Below are 22,037 nucleotides of genomic sequence, written 5' to 3' on the forward strand. Positions count from 1 at the left end.
TACTCCATGCTGTTGATTGCCATCCTCTGAGCTTGGTGTTCCTAGCAGTTACCCACCCCTTGTATTCCACCTACCCAGAGTTTATTTTCTTGGTTTGACTGGAAGGGTAGAGTGGCAGACTGTGGGAGGCTCTGTCATAGGCCATGCTAATGTCAGTGGCTATGATGTCATGATCCTACCCTTCTCCACAAAACCAGTCATTTCATCACAGGAGGCTATTCAGGGACTTAGACACCATTTGCACTCCGAGCAGGGTGTTCCTTCCCACCTTCTATCCATGGGGAAAAATTACTGTTAAAACTGTTATGCCATCTAAAAAAAGAAAAACAGCTAAGCATTTGAAACGCTGTGTATAAAGCATTTCTTTCTTTTTACCAATACATTATCACTCCTTCAATGTTAATGCAGAGGTTTCTGTTGAGTACAAAATGTACCTACCTTTGACAGTCTTTTATCCTTCAGTAAAGTATTGCACTTATGAATTATTGAAAAAAAAAAAAACATACTGAGGCCTTCTTCTGGAACAAAACCACATAAAAGAGAAAAGAGGTGTGAAGTGCACTTTCTGGTTGTATGATGATCCTTGATTTCTTGAAACCTTTCTAGAAAGATGGGCAGTTGTCAGAGTTACCAAATCTTGACAGATTGAGAGCAGCCTGTGTAGTGTAACAGTACAAAGTAAACGTTGATTGGTCGCAGAAAAAAAGGCAATGCTGTTCGGCTGAGCTGGGTTTTTATGTGGCTGGTTTTGGTTTTTTGAGTTAGGTGTTTTGGTCATTTGTTTTTTGTTGCTGTTTTTGGTAGGGTTTTTTTTTTTTTTTGTTAAATAGCTATAAAAGAGAAAAGATCTAAAAATTAGGCACTGTAGGAAAAGGTGGCAGTTGAAGAAGAGAACAAGTGCTCCTGCCTGGAGCTGGAGACGTTCCCAGGCAGCGAATAGGTGTGCTTGCTGGTAGAGCTTCATGCTCCCTCCCAGAGCCTGGGCCTTCCACAGATGATGACTATAAATAGTGCAAAGTAGCACTTATTTAAATCACCTCTTTTTCTTTTTCTTTCCAACGCGTAGCTCTTGAATTTCAGTGCAATATTTCTCCTGAAGATGTAGAGTTCTTACTAGAACCACACTAATGAATCAAACTGTGGTAAATTGAATCATCTCTGTAGTGATTAGTGATAGGGCCCAAAGTAATGGTCTGAAGTTGTGTCAGGGGAGGTTTAGTTTGGATTTCAGAAAAAGTTTCCTCTCCCAGAAGGGTGCCTGGGCACTGGAACAGGCTCCCCAGGGAAGTCACAGCACCAGCCTGGGAGTTCAAGGTATGCTTGCTGGAGTGTTTGGCCAATGCTCTCAGGCACATGGTGTGATTTTTGGCCAGGAGTTGGATGTGACAATCTTTGTGGGTCCCTTCCAACTCAGCATACTGAATGATTCTGTGATCTTTTTAAATGACAGTTTCTATTTGTTTTTTGGCTCACTGAGTAATAAGCTGGTTGCTCACAAATTGTATTTCTGGTCTTAACCATTTTTCCTGTCTGTACATGCACATGAGTGTTTCAGTGTCATCACTTCTGATACTTATTTACAATGATATTAGAGAAAATGGACATTTATCTCACAGTCAGCATGAGATTTATATTGCTTGATCTTTTTCGAATTTAGTTTCTTTGTTTGACTTTATATATTTGGAAAATGGTAGCTACAGCTGTTTAAAACCATACTGTCTCTGCAACAAAACAAGAAATGTCCCTGAAGAACAGGATTGTGTATTGGGCTGATAGGGTTTTTTAAATTCAGTTACTAGATTAGCTGCTTATGCTTTGCAAAATGTATGAGGACAGGCTTATGATCCATTTATGTTATAGAGCATGTATCTTGTCATATTTGCCATCTGGAGACACTTTGGATAGATGCTTACTGACCACAGTCTTTTTTATATGGTGTACAGAAATGGCAGCAATTAACTTCACAGGAAAACCTTTCCTAGTTCCAGGTGAGTAATAGCAGGTATTTGCAGATGAATCAGGTGTCACCTGGGACTGAAGAAGCACTAACTGTGAGATCTGAATGAGTAATTTCCTTGGCCTCTCAAGGTTTGTCTTACCCCTTACAAGTGTGGTAAGCAGCAATAGTTAACTTGACATTATTATTTCTGAGGGTCAGGAACATGTTAAATTACTGATATGTGGAGAAAAATGTAACATTTTAGCTGTTCTCCTTGCATATGAAATCACTGATATTTGCTGGAAGCTCACCACATCATTTTATGGAATTTTGGAAACGCATAGATCAGAATGCATATCTGACATGCCCACATCTGCATGTTACAGTCTGGGCCGAATTACACTGTATGTGTGCTCCAGAGGAGGGCACCAAAATCTGGAGGTGTTAGTGCCACTGGTAGAATAAACCAGATGGTGGCTTGGTAACCAGAACACAGTGACAGGTCAGGCTCTGAGTGACAGCCCTTAAAATGCCTGCAAGCCCCAGTGTGATCAGATGCTGAATTGTGGGACAGCTAATGAAATTGGCTTCTGCCATTCATTAACATCCAGATCTTCAGAATGTGTTGTTGTTTTCCCCCTCATGGTGGTCAATACAATTTAAATGCTAATTTGGACATTTTAAACAGGCTGAAAATAAAAAAATTAAAACGTCATCTCTCTGGGCATGTTTGGGTAAACAATCGTGTTTGTTGTGCTTTTTTTCCAAAATATTTTGCCTCTTAGACTTCATTATTCCCTTCTGAAATGGGAAAGTTCACCTGTTGAATATGTAGGTTAATATTTCAGCATGCAGCTTCATACATGTGTGTTACAATGGTCCATTTTTCTTCTAATATTGGTGCAGTTGTAACTCTGCACAGTAGTTTTTGTGAGAGTGCCTCTGTGTTGGCTTAAAACATGTAGGGAAGCATTGTTCTCTTGTTTATTTTCAGAAAATGTGGTGGGTTGACCCTGGCTGGACTCCTGGTGCCCACCAAAGCTTCTCTATCACATGTCTAGTGCATGTGAACATTGTGAAAGGGAAATAATCATGCCAGCAAGGGCTCTGCTCCTCTGTTCCTGAGAAAGGACACATAAGTCAAAGCCAGCAGTGAATGGGAGCAGTTTCTATTTGTGTTGAGAGAATTTGAGGGATTTGTGTTCTATTGCTCCGAAATTTCTTCCTTGTGGTTAGCGTGGATTGGTTTTGGTTAGATTTTTTGACATTCTCCTGACTTGGGTTCTATTGCTTTAGTGCTAATTAGGTGCACTGTTTTGAGTTATTTGCTTTATGACACTTTTTCTGGTTCAGTTTAGACAGTTTCTTGAAAAATGACTGACAGCTAGAATATTTCTGAAATCAGGTAATCTCCTCTTCAGATGTTGCATTTTGTGGTTGTTAAGGTAACTATGAAAAATGAGGAAGGAATCCTTATTGTGCTTTCTTCAAGTGTATTAAACAAAACTATAAATTTATTTTAATAGGTGTTTTGAAGTTGCTTTAAAAAAAATATTCATGTAAGTATTGCATACATTCCATTACATTACATACATGTATATTCTTTGTTTCTTAGGAAATATCTCCTGGATTATTTCTCTGTGTTCTAGTAAGTAGTTTCATTTATGTACCTTTGACAGCTATCTGTTAGTTAGAAGTTGATTTATACTTGAAAGGCTTACAGTGGGCTGCTGAAAGAAAGGTCAGCCCTATTTGGGCCTATAGTTGGATATCAGATGAACAAATCTTTGGAATGGTATTGTAGCTTTCTGAAGAGGTAGCTGTTCCTGAAAGATGATTTTAAAGTCAAAAATTAGCATTTATCATTCTGTTGCTTCCTGCTGGTTGACTTGTGTGAGAATTGAAGTTGCTGAGAGTTTCTGGGCAAGCTCTACCTCTTAAAATGATCTATAAAAATATTTGCAAAGGTGACTAATACTTCTGAGAAACTTGTAATGTCTGTGGTGAGGTATGGGAAGGGGAAGTAACTTCAGGTCTTTATAAGCACATTGAGAAACAGACTCCTTGAGGGGCTTTAATATGGTTCTAAAAACGAATGGTCCCTCTTTCCTTTTTGTCAATATTATCAATATCAATCCAGGGTCATTACATAAGGTGCAGCTGCATTACTGTGCACACTGTTTTTCCATCCCATGTATTTTCTCTTCTAGGGGAGAGATTTGGGTCCATGGTGGTGTGGTGATGCTGGTGGGGGCTTGTGAAATCCTTGTGCTCTTACCCCCTACTTCTCTTCCTTGGTATGGGGACAGCCTTGATACTGGTGTTGGGGTCCTGAGACTGGTTATATGGCTCTGGGTCTGAGGAACAAGGGCACAGGAGCCAAGGTTTTCTCCCTGGCGCTCCCAGTGAGGGCGCAGGGCTTGGACAGAAGTGAGTGGATGCTAGAGGTCAGCAGCTGGTGGCACAGGTGATGCTGCCAGCAGGCATTTGGCTTTTGCAGCCATGGAATCCCTCTCTGAGGGCCAGGGACTGCTCAGATGGAATCCACCTGACCCAGTCAGGGAAAAGCCTCTTTGCCATCAGGCTGGTCAAGCTGGTGAGGAGAGCTTTAAACTAGGAAATATAAGGGAGAGAGAGATGATAACCCAGGCAAGTGGGGAAGGGATGGAATGGGTTGGCAAACGAAGGGCACAGGGTGGTGAAGACAAGAAGAGCCTTGGAAAAAATGTGCCCTCCTCTGAAGCACGCTTACAGTCTAATGCAGCCCAGACTGTAACATGCAGATGTGGGCATGTCAGATGTGCAATCTGATCAATGCTTTTTCAAAATTCCATTAAATGATGTGGTGAATGGGGCCGAAGGCAGAAGTTGATTCCATGAACTATCAAGCAAATGCTCAGTTTTGCCTAATGTCTTAACTTTCCTGGTGAGACTGCATTAGACTCAAACTTTTGTTAAAAGTTAGTATCTTAATGTTTCTAATGATTTTTTAGTAGAATATATGGGTTTTTTAATGTAGTCCTAAGTGGAGAACTATTTTTGAGTATATTGATAAAGCGATCCTTGATAACATGATCGATGTCTTTACTTATCTTCACATGTTGCTTGATATTTTTTAAAATTTACTTATGTGGGAGTGAAAAGATGTCATACCACTGTTTTGCAATTATACAAACTGCCTTTAGCAGTTTCTCTTAACTAGAAAAACCCCCCTTGCTTCCACTCCAAATGCATTTCAAACTCTGATCTGAAAAGAAATCTTTATTTACATTTTGAAAAAGGCAGTTGAGTTGATTATTTTGTAAACATTGACCCTGTAGGTCTTGACATTTGAAAACATTTTGTTCTAAGTGGTGTTTGTGCATTTATTTACCCTAGACAGAGGACGTATGCACATTCTGGGAGCACAGAGCAATAAAACTCATTTTCTTGCAAGATCATGCATTTAACATTGGCCTATTTAAATGAAACAGGGAAATAGAAAAGTAATTTTCTGTCTTGGATGGATAGACAGGTAGATGCCCACCAAGGTCTTGTTTTCTATGGTGGCAGGATCATGGCAGCTTCCCCCTTAACCAAGTGTTACACAGCAAACCTCCTTTTCCACTCACAGACTGGAGTGAGGGAGGAGCTCTCTGGTGGACTGGACCCAAGAGCTGGTTTGGTTCTGTTTTCTCTCTTTCTTCCACCTTATGTTACTAAGATGGATTGTTTTTAGCCCTTCTTTCGCCCCTTGTCCGGTTCCTTGAGGGACCAAAAAGTTTTGGGAGCAGCCCTGCTTATAGGTACGGTCAGGAGGGAGGACACATTCTTTGGTGATGGGAAAAAGTTGGGATCTTGGCAGGAGTGCATGGTAATGATGAGCTGAAATGTCTGTGTCAAAATACCTTGCCACTTTGGAAAGGCAAAATTGTCTTCTTAACAACCCACCAACCCCAAAAAACTCTTTTTGTACAAAATTTAAGAAACATCTGGTAATTTTCTTTTATCCCAGTTCAGAAACATTGATGGGTACAGTGGTCAGAATTTTCTTGGAACCTACAAATCTTGCAGGGAAATGTAATGTGTTCTAGCATCAGGCAACTTGTATGTACAATTATTCTTAGCTTTGGCCTAGAGAAGTACTTCATGGGGCTAGAGACTGCCAAGTGACCTAAAGCACTTTCAGTGTGCTGAAAAATCTCTGTTCTAACATTAACTGCTTGATGTTGAATTTAATTCTTGGCAAATAAAAGTAAATTTTGCTTTTAAATGCTGAAAATGTTGTGGTAGTTTTAGGGAGTTGAAGTGATGTAATTTTGAATGTTTTTGAATTCTTTTTACATAGCTGCTTTTGAACTTTCTTTCCTCATGAGCTAGAGACTTGAAAGTGAAAATTAAATTCAAGAAGTTGAAAGTTCATGTTTGGTGTTCTCTGGCAGTTGTTTCAGAGTGTGTTTCATACTCATTAAGCTCAAAGGGGATTTGAATTAGTCTGTTGTATCTCTTGCCCACTGTGAGTAGAACAGTGAGAAAGCGTTCTGAAGTTGTCTACTGTTTCTGTCTTCTTTCTGTAACCTTAGAGAAAGCACTGCAAAAGTATTTTTATTATTGAAGAAAGCCAGTCTGCATCCGTGTTGAGGAAATGACCCAGACACATGTTCTGTGTAATTAATTTGCACGCTGAAGGACTGGTTCATGCACGTAATGGAATCAGGAATGAAATACCAGAAGTGAAATTCTGCCTTCCCTGCAGCCTGGTTTGCTGCTGGGGAGCCGGGCAGAGCGAACCTCTCGTGTTAGGCGCCGAGTTCCTGCTGTGCATGTTTGTTTGGCACAGTTGTGCCTCAGCTCTTTGTGGCCCCCACAGTCACATGTTCACTTCTCTCCTGCGGACAACGTTAACACGGGCTGCAGAGTCAGCATGTCAGCTGTGCTGGGTTTTTGTCAAAAAATACCTGTGCACTGTCAATTGGGGTACTGCAAAAGCCAGAACATTTTCACACCTAGGGGCCGAGAAAAGATGTTTTGCTGGTAATGCAGCAGAAAGGTTCGTCTCTAATAGTTGTTTACTGTTCTTGGGTTTGACACTTTTTCAGTGAATATTTCTGAGATGCTCTGTAATAGCTTTCATTTTATAATATATTTCACTCAAAATACCTTCGAGATAATGGAAGAAGATAAATAGGATTTAACTGATTTTTTTTAAAAAAACTTTTTTTACCTATCTAACACACTCTGAATATCCTCTTGTTCCTGGGTTACTGCAGACATCCATCCTTGTGTTTGATGAACCAGATTTGGACACTGCTTCAGGCCTAATTTCTTATTTTTAATTTTTTTTAAACAACCATAAGCATCATGCAAATGCAGCAATGCAGGTTTACATAGCCATGGTTGGTGGGATATTCTGCAAAAGGACTGGTGCCTTTCCTCTGTGTATCATGACATCAGGTAACTTCTACACTACAGGATGGTTTGGAACCATGCAGTGGTCTCCCAGATGTGCCCCACCCACACAGCTGCCACCCCTTCTGCATCTCTTCTTGTGGATAAAAAGTGCAAATCACCAGGTCCACTGCCGTCCTCAGTCCTCTATAGGTCCCTGAGGAGGATTCAGGACTGAGGATTTCTAATTATGAGGCAATCATTTTGATCTTTATTCATTGCAAACTGCCAAATGGAGACCTCTGATATGAGAAGTTCAATGTATGAGGCTGAAAGACATTTTTTACCTGAAAAAAAAAGCTCAAAATAGTTCTCATCTTTTCTTCCTGGCTAGTGGATTGTTATTTTGCACCTTTTTTTTAATGGCTTTGGTTTGGGTTTTTTTCCACCTGTTAATTATTGGACATCATTCTGTACCTAGCTGTTGGTTTTTGCATCTCTATTGTACTTTCACAACAGATAATCAGATTCTTAGTATTTCTGGTATATTGGTATCCTGATATATGAACTCAGATTTTATCAATCTGCTGGAATATGGAAGTGCTCTCATTAGCTGGGAAGAAAACAGGATTGCTGTTGTACACTTCTGTTGTAACCCTTCAGAAGGACCTCATGTGGTGGCATTTGAAACTTACCAGTCTGCTGGGGCCAGACACTGATATTGTTCAATGGATTTATGAAGCTTTTAAGGAGGTGAACCGAGGATTGAGGCTGCAGTATCAACACTGTGTTTTTGACTTAAACCACATCCTTTTCTTGAAAAACAGAGTGAAATATTTGCACCTGTGTACCATGTGGCTAAAATAAGTGCTTAAAGGTGAGTAAATTTGCACTCAGTTTAGATGAGATAAAGATGGTGAATGGGCTGTGAAGGCATTGATATTGACAGCTGTCAATATCAGACTACTACTTTTCAGACTTCTCTGGAAATCAGCTTGAACACTTTTTCTAAAAGAGACGTGCTCTTGTGCTTGGTGTCCAAAGTACCTATTTTTGATTTTGTCCCTTGAGTGTTGTTGTGGCTCCTCTTTGATTCCTGAGGTCAGGAACTGCTTCCATCTGTGTGCCTGCCGGATGCTGTTTGCAGTGGAGCTGTAGAAAACCTGTCTGGGTTCAAAGCAGGTAACACCTGCTCTTTAATTTGTTAGTTCCAGGTATTCTGGAGGCTGTTGAACCTCACTATGTTCCCAGGTGTGGGTGTAGGTCCTTGTACTGCTCTTCACAGTTTCATCTTCTGTTGCCACACCACGGCTTGTGCAGCTGGTGTGGTGATGGTTGCTGTGCCCCATAGGACCATGGTGGGATTGGCAGAGGAAATAATAAGTCACAGCCCTGCCTGTGCTTGTCTGACTTTGATGTGGTTCACATCCAGGTTTCCTAGGTATGGTTTCAGGGTTAATGTGCACAGAGTGAAAGACAGTTGCTTGAAATTGAAAATATTGACCCAGAGCGTATTTTTGTGTCTTGTCTTTACTTGGTTTGCTAATTCCTTGTGGTTCTAGGAGGATTCCTGATCATGGCAGTACCTTAGAAGTACCTACAAAGTAAAAGGTCACTCAAATATCTTTTCTGCTCCCTCGGCCCCTATGCACAGGGCACCTGAGATTTTTTTTTTTTTCAGTTCACAGTATTAATGCAAATCTCTTGAGTCTTGCATGGGGTTGCCTGACTTGTTTTTTGTTTAGCTTTTGTTTCCCAAATGAGCACTGTCATTGCTCCCAAATGCCTTTGGCCTCTGTGACTTGTATGGGCACAGTAATGTAATCCCTCATTTGCTTCCTAATTACATGCTTGAAATTCCATCCTCAGCATAGGGGAAGACTATATGGACTAGTGAAAGCTGACTAGTAGCACACTGTAGGTCCATAAATTATCTTTATCTGTTATATTCTGAGCTAAAGAGACTTCACTTCTAAAATATGAGAACCCTAGTGTGGTCAGAAACATTTACAGGTGAGATATTCTCTGTATTAACCCAGTTTGTAACAACATAGGGCAGGGTGCTGATAACACCAAAGTCATGAGTCCCAGTGTTGGCCACTGGCTTGAGTCAGACTCAGTGGTCCTTGTGGGTCCCTTTCCACTCAGAATATTCTGTGAAACTTCTCCATAAACAGAAGTAGTTTTAAAAAGCTTTTCATAAAAGAAGGTAAGCACATAGCTAGATAGCATGGAACCATAATGTGGAATGGAGCAAATTTTTGAGATGGAATTCAGTGGTTTTTGTACTTGGTATTTTAAAGATTCAAAATAGACTGAATTAGTTTCTTCAAAGTTCTGCATAATGTGTTTGAGGTGTCTCAGACCTTTTTAAAAGTGCCTTGGGTTTTAGTGATGAGAATCCTTTTGTTTGCAACTTCTTTTGAAGTTTTCTTTTGGTGACAGCAGCAGTAGCACTGTGCTGTTGAAGCTGAGAGGAACAGAAAACTGTCCTTGGAAACTCTAGCCCTCTCTTTTTCCATCACTCTGTCATAATTTTTTTCTTTCTTACACCTTAAATAAGATTTTGACACATGCATGGGAATTTTGTTGAAACTATGAAGTAGAGGATATTGTGAGTCTTGCACTTTAGAAACTGCATGTAAAAAATCTGTAGAAATTAAAATTAAACTGAGAAAACAAGATGTAATAGAAAGCTGGACGTAATGATTGTGATTTGCTTGATGTTTAAAGGAGTTATTTTATTTAACTGAAAATTAATGATAACATTTGCATCCTTCTCTTGGCTAGTGGGGACTGAAGAACAAACTGGTGTGGGAGTTCCTGGAATGTTTACAAGAGTTTGGAGCTGTATAGATAGCACGAGCCCATCTTCAGTCTGGCATAACCTTGTTCTGAATGGTGGCTGTAGTCTTGTTTGAGGAGTACAAATCTGCCAGTATGACATGGTTAAAATTGACTATTCAGCCTCAGTGTCAGGGGCCTGGTGCTTGCTAGTGTGAATTTGAGTTTCTGTATGAAAAGAAAGGTGTTTAGGAAATCTGCAGATTTAGGAAGAACTAATGATCTAGTTCAAGAATATGTTTGAACATAGTTGTTAATGTAGGTCCAGGAGATATCAACTCACCTGAAGAGGGCCAGCTGCCATTCCATTAATTCCTGCTGCTAATAAGTGTGATCCACAGCATGTCATCTGTTTGACTGTGTTAAGCTGTTCTGTGTAGAAATTCCTCTCCATGAAGAGGAGCTAAAAATTTTATTACTGATTGAGGTGTCTGATAAGAAGCAGCAAGGAATTTCTCCAGAATTTATGACAGCAACATTGTTAATCTGGGATGCAGAATACAAAAATTACTGGGAAATTATTACTTTTAAAATTGACTTTCATCCTGCCCTGCTGATTGCAGCAATATTTGGTATTTAGAGAAGAATCCCTGCATTTGACAGACTTACTGATACTTGTCTCAGTTCTGTTAGTGTCACAGTTTTGAAGGAGCACATATTAATGTTTTAAAGAATTTCCTTACTTTTCCCCTGAACTCTGTGGAAAATCAGTTATTTCTGGGAAGAGATAATATATAGGTTGTCCTGAAGGTTTACTATAGCCTGAACATCATACATACATTTTATGAATATTAAATGAAAGGTAGCCTTGCGTGGTAGAGTTCAGGGGAATATCATTGCAGAAATGGAAAATCAGGAATGTTTTGCAGAGTTCTTCAGCTGAGACTGGAGCAGTATGATCTAGTGCTATGGATTTAGATTATCCAGATTTGTTACTGCCTTCAACAATATACTCTTTTTCTGTTATTTCAAAATGAAGGTTTATTGCCAGTCAAATCTAGTTTTATCCACTAGAAACTCTCGTCTGTCTTTTGAGGTGGTGCCTGTTGTTTATCTTAGTTTTGTAGATGTGGCATGGGGGAAGAATCAATAACCATGCCCCCAGTGCTGCTGGGTTTTGTGGAAGGAAGGTAATGTCCTGTGGGCAGGAATGAATGACAGAAGGAACTGGAGAAACGTCTGTGCTGCAAAAGCAGCTGCTCATGCTCTCAGTCTGTGTTGTCTTGCTGCAGCTTTTGATACCTGTGTGGCACTTTTCTGACAAGAAAGGGAATTTTAGCTCTTTTCACTTGTGCTATTGGAATGGAGTTAAACATAATAGCCAAATATATATAATAAGAAAAAGGAGTAGATTGTAAAAGGCAGGAATGAAAGCACAGACAGTATGAATCTATGCTTCACTCTGGATTTCTTTAATTCTCATTGAGACATAACACTTCTTGAACAATCATTTTATCTCTGATGAAAAGTTCTAACTTTTCTTTGTGGTTTTGTCACTTAGAAAATTAAGTCATTGAGTAATAGCTTTGTGGTTAAAGGAAAAGAAACAAATCCTTCCTAACTAGTATGCAAAAATGGCAATGTAGTTAAAAAGCTGGCTTGAATACTCTGGAGTACAACTTTCCATTTCCAAGGCCTGTGATTCCTTGAGGACTTAGCTGCTTCTCTAAATGTAATATGCCTCACTGCACTTTTTAACCTGGCCTGACACTGTAGTACTTGCAGAGCATAGCCCACTGTACTTAAATATTAAGGATTTCTTAATATTGCCCAAGTAAGTAAAGATCATCTAAGTAGGCACTGATAGCAATGAAGTACAAGTAGCCTCCTCTTGCACTAATGGGTGTATATATAACATTTTTTGATATTGCTCTTCATTTGCTGCAAATATTTTAATACCTACTGGTTATTTGTATAGTTGCCTATCAAAGTTTCAAAATGCTGTGTAATATGGACACTGTGGTGTGCCATGGTGGATAATGGGAAAACAGGTGAACTGAGTCATAAGGCACCAGGTGACAGCTACAGTGGAAAGTTGGCCAAAAATATCTTCTAAAACTGAGGCAGATTATAATGCAATTCTATTTTTTATCTGGTCTGAGTCAAGAGCAGCTGTATCTATACATATTAATGTATATAGAGCTGTAATGTATGTGCACATCTTATTTTGAAACTGCTTTATGAAATAATAGAGGGGTTCTAGTCTGTCACCAGCTGTTATGATGCAGTAGCTGCTGGTTTGCTCCTTAGGTATTTTATGGTATTTTGGAACATGAGTAGTCAAGGAGATGTTTTTTGGGGGAGACAGTTTTTTGTGATTTTAGGCCTATATAATATTTATTTCATGCTAAAATCAGGTACTATCTACTCTCCTGGGAACTGATACTGTAAAAGAAATCTATTTTCCCCATCACTTCTGAAATTGCATTGAGTATTCACCCTGAAGGAGCTAGGTAGAATTATGTTTACTCTGTTATGTACAAAGGGCCTTTATTTTATACCCAGCATAAAACACATTATAACTCTTGGTAAAGAATCTCCTCTGGCACAGCTCAGGCACTGTAAGGGAATGTGTTTTTACTTTTTCTCTTCATTGATTGCAAGGATGGAGACAGTTATATTTTTTAGGACCCTAGAAAGAGGGAATCAAGCAATTGACCAAGTTTTGGCCTTTTTTTTTTTTTTTTCAATACAGCTTGGTTTGAAGCATCTGGATTATTGATTGTTCTTTTGCAGTGATATGTCTTGTACTGATTTTGGTAATACAAGTATTATATGTGCCAGCAATAATGTGTTGAGTAGATTCTTCCAAAAAATAAAGCAAAAGAAGTCTTTTGAAAGTTTGCATTTTGGCTGAGAAGGCATGCCAAGCAGAATTATATCCAACCATACACTGTCATGTTTTAGGCTGATGCATCACAGAACTTTGCTGTCAACATCTTGGAGCTGGCATCTGTCAGCACCAGCCTTGTGCCTTATGCAGGGAGCAGACAGCACAGCTGCTGTGTAGTTCTTTCCAGTGATTTAAGTCAAACCAAAATGTCTCAGAGTTCAGTCTTTCTAACTTCCCTGAGACTGCCCAAACCCTGTTTTCAAAGTAAGGGATGCAAACATCTCCCCGGTAAGAGCTTGGAGTGACAGCACATTTCCCAGACACAGCTGAGTGTCGGCTGGATGGTGTTTTGCTGCTGCTGCTCCTGATGCCTTGCAGCAGGTTACACACTCTCAGCTGTTTCCCAAGAGGAACAAGAGCATAAAGAGCAGCAATCCCTCCCCTCCTGTACCACCAGCTTTACCACAAACTAAACATGATGAAATACAATTAAAGATGGAGCTAACAAGCACTGTCTTTACCAAGCCTAGAGCAACAGCTCTGATCAGGAGTTCAGCTGTCCCCTTCATTTGGGATAACCCTGAACTTCTGATCATCTAAATGTACTAATTTTGTCTCATTCACGATGGCACAGTTTTTAGTGTTTTGCTTTGCCTCTGGGATTGACTTACCCTGCTGTAGCAGATGTCCTCTTCTGCTTTTTTTCAGAGTTGACTGCTCGTCTCCATTTCTCTGTACAACAAAGATGTAGTTGATTTGCTGCTCACTGTAGAGCAGGTAAAAATAGGATGGAGAACCTGACTCCAATATGCAGCCTACAGAATCAGTGGCCTCTAAATGCAGGTGGTCCTGTCAACCATCATAGACCTTAGTCCATGTCCCTTGTCTGAGTGGACAGCATTTCAAACTGCACAACTGACAGATTATGTCTCTGGGGACAGGACTTAAGATGATTGTGCTGATCATGAAGTTGTTTACCCAAAGCAAGTTGTCTCCCAGTATAGCCACTACTGATTTCAGGCTGGGTCCCTCCATGTTCCCAAGGGATGCTAGTTAAGCCAGACTGAGGTGAGCATCTGCTAAAACTGACTTCCCTCCTCAGCTCTGAGAGGTACCAAGCTAATGGGTTTTCTGCATGGGACACACTCAGGTCCTTGGTGCCTTGAGGGAGTGCAGAATCCTTTCACTTTTGCATGTCCTTCCTGCTTCAGAAAGGACCTGCACTGTTCCTCTGAGGCAGTTTCTCCGTCTCTGCTTTTCCCAGTTCTTGTCAGCTGCTGTGTGACACCAGTAGGCTTGCTAGGTCCATCTTTCATTTCCTTCTGAAAACTCTTGCTGTCTTGCTTCAACATCTTTTGAGTTTATGTGCCTTAAGTTTGCACTCCACTGTTCTATAGGGAACTTAACAGACTTAATCTGCCTACCTTCTGACACCTTCCCTATTGTTATTAATAAGGGGAAATAAGAGAAATTTGAAAGTGTGCTATGTTTCTGATAACAGAGATGGTAATTTTTCATGAACAGATTGTATAGCAGCCTTTTCAAATATATGTCAGAGTTAAAAATTGTATTTCTCAAAACATCACACAAAGTCTTCCTAATGAGCATGTACTTGAATAGAGCAATATGTATCCTTCAAAAAGCATAGGCATAAAACATTTCTCTTTTATTCCTTCCTCAACTCTTTGTCAACTCTTTACAGTAATATTTAATATTGTATCAGTCATTTCATATCCATCTTTCAACAGCTGACTGCTTGTGCAGTTTACTGTCTGCATTGCTGTAAGCATGTGAATATGTTTCTCTTGAGTACTAAAGTAAAACATTTTTAAAACAAGAGTTATTTTTTCTTCAGTAGAAATATAAATATTTAAAACTCAATGTTTCACAGCTTATGTTTTCCTCAGACTTTTCTAGGTAGGGAATTAGATGTTTTAACTTCTGGCAAGTTAAGCACCAAAGCTGTTGATTTATCTCTAATTACACCAGGTAGCTAACTGGCAAATTTCTTTCAGAAATAGGTAAGTCCTTGTGCTTTAAACAGTCAAGTACAGGAATTGGTTAATGACTTGAAGCTCTAGCTCACTCGCCTTTCCTGTATAAGGAGAAATATTTGTGTACTATCTTCTGATCTCTTGGTTCACTAAGTCAACATGGAATATGTCAATAGAAATAAAGTTATATATGAGGAGGAAAGGTGGAAACTTAAAAGTCTGTTACGGTTTAAGATATCTCTGTTGTTTAAATGTCTTTTCTACCTCTCCAACTGACATAGATTAAAACAGACTCAAAAGAAAAATCATGATTTTTCTGAGAGCATTTTTCCTTAATATTTTGCAAAACCACATATGTGTAGCATAGATAACAAAACCACATGTATTCATTAAGAATGCAATTACGAAGTTTGAAGAGTGTTTCTATTTGAGAGCTGTCAAAGAAAGACTAATCTCAGTAAATGTTTGTTTTGCAGAACGCTGAAACCAAGGTGGAGGAAGCAGCTAAGGAGAGCCCAAAAGCAGCCAAACTAACACAACAGTCGTCAGAGGACAATGAAGTATTTGGTGAGTTACTGCAAAAACTTGAAAATGTTATTTGATGTGTTGGCACAAAGGGAATTCTCACAAAGACACAGTGATCTACTTAATGTACAGCATTTGAGTGCATGCTGCACAGTCCCACAAAGACCTCGAGAGATGGAGTAAAGGACCAAGTAGAAAACAAAGAGGGATCAGCAGTCTAAAACAAATAATCTCTGAGGAGAAGAAAGATTGAATCCAAGTGTTCAACAGCAGGAAAGGTTTATGCAGTAAGGGAAAATAAACTTCCCTCCATCCATAATGGAGAGGATAAGCAATGAATTCTTAAAACTGCAGAAAGAAAGATGTGATCAAATGTCAGGAAGGGAAATACAGAAACAAATACTAAAGCATTGTGATACATCATCTGGGAAGTGTGGATATTCATCATTGCAGGCCTTGAAAAACAGGTTAGACAAGTAACTGTCTAAACTGATGTAATCATCTTGTGCCAGAAGGATAGACTGGGTGACCTTTGAGAATTCTTGGAGGCCTCAATTTTAAATGAGCTTCTCTTGGTGTTTTTCTGTGAATCCTTTCCCTGCTCTCCATATAGGTCTTGCTGATATTTTTATTATTTGATCTGAAAGCTACATTTGACCTTTTCTTCTGCATTGAGTTTTGGAAAAGAGACAGGAAATCATAGAATTGGCTGAGTTGGAAGGAACCCATCAGGATCATTGAGTCCAGCTCCTGGGCCTGCACAGAGCACCCCAAAAATCACAGCCTGTGCCTAAGATTATTGTCCAGACAGTTCTTGAGCTCTGTCAGGCTTGGTGCTGTGAGCACTTCCCTTCAGCACCCATTCCAGTGCCCAAACACCTGCTGTGTGAAGATGATTTTCCTGATAAGGGAAACCTTATTGTTACAATTTAAGGTTTATTTTATGCTAATAGAACTCCAGTGAAGAAGCAGTAGTCTAACATTAATGCAGGAGAGGTTAAGGCAAGGCTGATCATGTGGATGTTACTAAGGCTGACTAGCTTGAAAACTTTTGGATGAGTGAAGTATTTTTGAATACAGCAAGGATTTTTTTTCTTTCAAGGTACAAAAGGAATGGAGCATGAAGAATTAATAATTAGTCTTTCTTACTAATAATGGAAACCATTTAAAATCATCTTTTCTCAGTGAGATAATGCAGTGTGATTGGCATATGAACCTGAATTCCTGGTACAAATATTTCCAACACTGATCATACAGTGCCAGTGGCTGATGAATCCACAAGTGGACTTTAGAACTATCTTTCAACTTTACTAAGTGGGTGCTGAGGCTATTACCTCATTTCTTTGCCATTTGCTCTGCCAGTTATTTGCAGTAGATCCAGTATTACTGGTTGCAAAGCCACATGGCATGGTGTAAGGTGCACCTCAAACTGTGTCCTTTCTCAGTGCAGATCTCTCATTTTTCTTTCTGTGAGAAGGGTGGAGACAGCAAAGCAGGGAGATCTCCATCTCCCTCTTTCTACCAGCAAAATCTCACGCATTTAAACCTTCTGTGTATTTGGATCACTGCTCCTGTGTACCAGTGGGCTAACCCAGTAATTACTTAAGTCTATGGTCCATGTGGGAACTGTGTGTTTAAAGATGGGAATTAAGCATGAAGTTCATTGTTGGTAGGTTTAAACTCACCATCCAGTGATCCATACCCTGGATCAACAAATTCCTTAACTAATTGAAGAAAGTCAACATGCACATGTTCTATGTGGTGTTTAAAGCTAATGATTTACTAACAAACTGCTAAATATTTCCATGTTCCAAATCTGTGAACTGAGCTGCTTAACTAACATAAGACACTGATCAGCCTTTGATAACTCAACACAACCAGGAGGAAAATTTCTTTCCAGCTCCAAAACCAGTCATATTACAGTATTTTATATCAACCTTCCTACCACTTTGTAAATTGCAGTCTGGGGCGTTTTTGGTTTTAAGATTAGGGCAAAATGAGGAAAAAAAAAGAGGAAGTGTAGTGCAAATGGACTCTATAATTTTCTCTTACCCTGGTCAATTGAGTAAATCAAAGTGGACTAAAGGTGCAAATGAAACCACCGTGGTAAGTAAGAATCAGGGAGAATATTTTGATAGATACAAGTTTCATGTTGTCTTGAGAATGACTGCTGTATATGCCTTTCCCTGCAGTTCTGGACAATGTCTTAAAATACTCTTACATCTTATAGGGATAAAGGATAAGCTTGAAGCAGTTTTCCCTAGGTGAGTTATTTGTTGTTCTGTGACTTAAATGATTACAGAGCCTGCTCAGTTATTCTCCCTCTGGCTTGATCTATTTCAAGCTATCCTTCATTTCTTTCTTTTTCCCTAGTGATGCTAATTATACCAAGCATCAAGTATGCACCAAGAGTTGGCTAATTTATAGCTCCAGCTTTGACTAGAATCCCTCTTCTGAAGAATTTTTAATAGCCTCCAGTCTCTTTGAGAGGGTGCACCTCAGCCTTCCCTTTTCACAGACATCACTATCTACTTGTGACTTATTTATTTTCCACAGAGATCCCTTCCCTCGCTTTCTCTGGGCAATGCCACCCCCTGCAGAAGGGTTGGCAGGGGCAGCAGAGGAGCCCTGAGCCCCCTTTGAGAGGGCAGCCCCCCTTGAGAGCCTTCTCTGCCCTGGTGTGGGGCAGCACAGCGGGCGCTGGAGGAGCCGTGATCCCGGGCCCCGCTGGCTGTGCCCGGCCCCGCTGGCTGTCCCCTAGCACTGCTGGCTGTGCCCGGCCCCGCTGGCTGGCCGCAGTACCGCTGGCTGTGCACCAGCCCCGCTGGCCGCACCCCGACCCCGCTGGCTGTCCCCTAGCACTGCTGGTTGTCCCCTAGCACTGCTGGCTGTCCCCTAGCACCGCTGGCTGTGCCCCGGCCCCGCTGGCTGTGCCCGGCCCCGCTGGCTGTGCCCGGCCCCGCTGGCTGTGCCCGGCCCCGCTGGCCGCGCCCCGGCCCCGCTGGCCGTGCCCCGGGCCCCGCTGGCTGTGCCCGGCCCTGCTGGCCGTCCCCTGGCACCGCTGGCTGTCCCTCGCCGCTGAAGCCACCCGGTGGCAGTAGCTGCCAACCCCTGGCAGCCACCAGGGCGCCTGGACTGCCGGCTCCAGGACTCTTCAGCAGAGGAGGCAGAAATCTGTTGGTTTGCGCTTGTCTCCTCACGCTCCAGGGTTAGCGGTGGCGTGGACCAGGTGACAATAATGACTTTGCAGGACAAGGGAACTTTCTCTGCTGTGGACGGCGTGGAATAGATGCAGTTGCTAAGGGTTGTTATGCAGAATATACCTGATGAACTCTGCCATTTGAATAGGGTTTTTTTGAAAATACTTCCTTTCAGAGTAAATGTGGTTTCTGCAGTCCCAATCAGCTGCTCCAATTTTGGAAGCAAACACATTAATTATTGATTGAAAATATCACAATGGTAAGGAACTGAATGTGGGGCTCTCCTTCAAGTCTGCTAGACCTGGTAGCATTCTTTGTAGATTCAAGCAAGGTTTCATCCACTACTGTAAAGGGACACCTGTGAACACACCTAAATGCCTTCGTTTTCCTGTTTAACCCTGTATGGGTTAAATTTGAGAATTACCATTCCAGAAGGCTCTTCTGCATTTCTGTTTAATATTTATTTTTAGACTGGGGTATAGATGAAATTACCTTGCCAACGATGAAGCCACATTGTACCAGCTGCTTTATGAAACAAACAAGTCAGGTGTGTCTTATGTTTCACAGAACTAAATCTCAAAGGCAATGAACTTTTTATACAGGGGGGTGGAGTGGAGAAATGGAGCAGAAGGGTAAGGGTATTGGGAGAGAAAAGACATCGCAGTGATGGCATTTGCAACTATGCAATTCTGAATTGACAAGAGTTAGTTTTGTTTGCCCTTTGAAAGGATTTTCTTGTGGCACCCAACAGAGTTCTGTTGTCTGATATATACTGAATATGCATCTGTGATGTGGAGCTAGAACGTCTTGCTCACTGCAAACTTCTGTTGAACTTGCACGTAGTCAACATGGTCTCTGTTGCAGCTAGTATTACTCAGAAAAGGATTTTGCATTACATCTCAGTCCAGGGAAGAGAAGAAATTTGCTGGCTATGGTGCTGTGCATTTAAAGAAATGGGTCAGGAGGGGACTCTTAGCCTTACTTACAGAGAATATTTTTGGAAGTTTATTTGCTCCAATGCTACCCTACAATGGTCAGGCCTGGAGCAGGGGGGAAAGCTGCCTGTCATTCTGACCACTGGAAGGACTGGAGCTTCCTTTCTTTGCTGCAACCCCTATTACATTTACCTGGAAAATTAAAAATGCTGATTTTTAATTATACTTTCTTTTTTTATCCATAAGGTTGAATTAGCATAAAATTACAAGCAAGATTTTTTTTGTAGGGAGAATTGTTGCATAGTGGGTATTCCCCAATCTGATGACAATGAAAATCAAAGTGTGGTAACTTTTTGTGATAGAATCATAGAATATTTTGAATCAGAAAGCACCTTTGAAGGCCATCTAGTCCTAACCCCCTGCCATAGGCAGGGAAACCTTGAATTAAATTGGGTTCCTCAGAACCCTGTGCAATGTGACCTTGACTCTTTCTAGGGATGGGGCATCCACCACATCTGTGGGTAACCTGCTCCAGTGTTTTACTACCCTCATAGTAAAAAACATCTTACTTGGAAAGACAGAGTAAGGCTTTGTCTTTTCAAACCCAAAAGTTTCCTTTTCTATCTGGTAGATCAGGTCTAAAATTGTATCTGGATGTGGCCATTTTTCTTTTGGCTTAGAGCTTTCCAGGGATCCGTGCTGTGCACCTGGAGTTGTACTGTGAGGTGTTGGGTTTTGTTGTTGTTTGGGTTTGGTAATGGGGTTTTGTGCTTTGGTTATTTGTCATTGGTGGGGGTTTTTTGTTTGACTGGTTTTCAGTTTGTTTGTTCTTTGCATTTTTTGACTAAAAAGAGGTAAAATGAACACTTTTTTTTCCCTCTAAAAGGAGAGATCCTATTGTAGAGCTTTTTCAGCACCATATGCCATCCTGCTGTTTCAAATTGCAGAATTGGGTACGTCCTGAGGTGTCTTTTTGTGTGCAGAGCTCAGAGATACAGCAAGAAAATGTGCATTCAGCACAATTCCACGGTGACCCTGCCTCACCCTGATTCTTGCTTATGTTGATGCCTGCTGCTGTGTCCCACGCAGAATGTCCTGTGGGACTTGTGTGAGCCCACGCAGGATGAAGGATTTCTCTTTCCATGCACTTCATCTGTAGTGGTTTGACAGATGCCGTCACACTCGCTGTGGGTCTTCCTCACTGTGGTCCCACTGCATCCAAACTTAGGAATTTTTTGAAGCTGTGTATTGAATGCTAGTTTGGGTTTTCTGGTTGAATGGGTTTTTTTTTGTTTTTTGGGTTTTTTGTTGTTGTTGTTTGGGGTTTTTTCTCAGCTAAGGATTTATTGCTGGTTTATAAAGTGTGTCTTCTAAAATGAGAGAATTTGTATTCTGCTCTTACGGAATATACAGAGAAACCTGGGAATGTGAATTATTGTATGTTACATCTGTGTGGATGTCACTCTTTTCCTGTACCCGTTTTTGCTTTTTGATTCTTGCTTAAGAAAGGGAGGGGGCAGAATGTGAAGGGAGGAGCTGGAAGGCACAAGGCCTTTATCAGGAGGTGATGCAGTCTTGTCAGGAGCTGGCTAAAAGCTGAGGGTTATTGCAGTTCAGTGACCTTACTGGGAAGCTTCTTTCATTGTAAACACAATCAATTGTGGAACACGAGCTATGACTTTAATGCAAAATAATGGCAAGCTTACACAAAAAAAAATCAATCTGGTGTGACAGCAAATGGTTTTCAAATAGGTGTTATTACCGTGTTGCAGTTATTTCCTCTTGCCTGAGAGGCAAATGGGAGAATTTAGTGTCCTGTCGGTTTTCATTATAAGCTAAGTAATGGTTCTGGTTTTCCAGCTATCCATTTATTTCCACTTTCCTTAACCTTCTTTCCTTTTCCCAGTTTCTTGCAAGACTTGGTCTGTCTGCTTTCATCCAGAGACCACTGGTTTATCAAAATTACAACAGCAACCCTGGATTAGCTTTCTGAGGTGGAAAGAATTTACATTTTAATAAGGTTTACATTTTAATAAAAAACCCATTTGCTATTTTTTGTACAAGTTGTTGGGTCTCAGAGGTACAGCTCACAGCTTTCCCTTTTCTGGCATGGTATTTCATGCTTACCTGCAGATCGTTTTTTTAGGGAAAGGGCTGAATCTTGTGTATCTTACATACCATAAAGTGGCTTCTGCAAACTGTGTGTAGTTTTTACATATGGACAAATGAAGCTGAGAGAAGTTCTGTGGTGGGAAGTGACATGTAGGAGTCCAGAGGCAGCCGCTGGCCAGCTGGTAGGATTCTTCGTTATTTTAAAGTTTGAAGGTTTTCATAAAATATAGATATTTGCAACTTGTATATTAGTTCTGTGGTTGGTTTGGTTATTGTTCATCTTTATGT

General features: G+C 40.7%; 1 protein-coding gene across 1 annotated transcript in view; it reads left to right on the forward strand.

The window, feature by feature from the left end:
* MBP (myelin basic protein) overlaps nt 1–22,037 on the forward strand; it is an 86,069-nt gene that overhangs the window by 15,562 nt on the left and 48,470 nt on the right. The window contains exon 2 of the mRNA XM_063165052.1: nt 15,454–15,544. Within this exon, the coding sequence (XP_063021122.1) occupies nt 15,454–15,544 (91 nt within the window). The remainder of the gene's footprint in view (nt 1–15,453; nt 15,545–22,037) is intronic.

This window comes from Melospiza melodia, chromosome 1, assembly GCF_035770615.1.
Source record: "Melospiza melodia melodia isolate bMelMel2 chromosome 1, bMelMel2.pri, whole genome shotgun sequence".
Lineage (NCBI taxonomy): Eukaryota > Metazoa > Chordata > Aves > Passeriformes > Passerellidae > Melospiza > Melospiza melodia.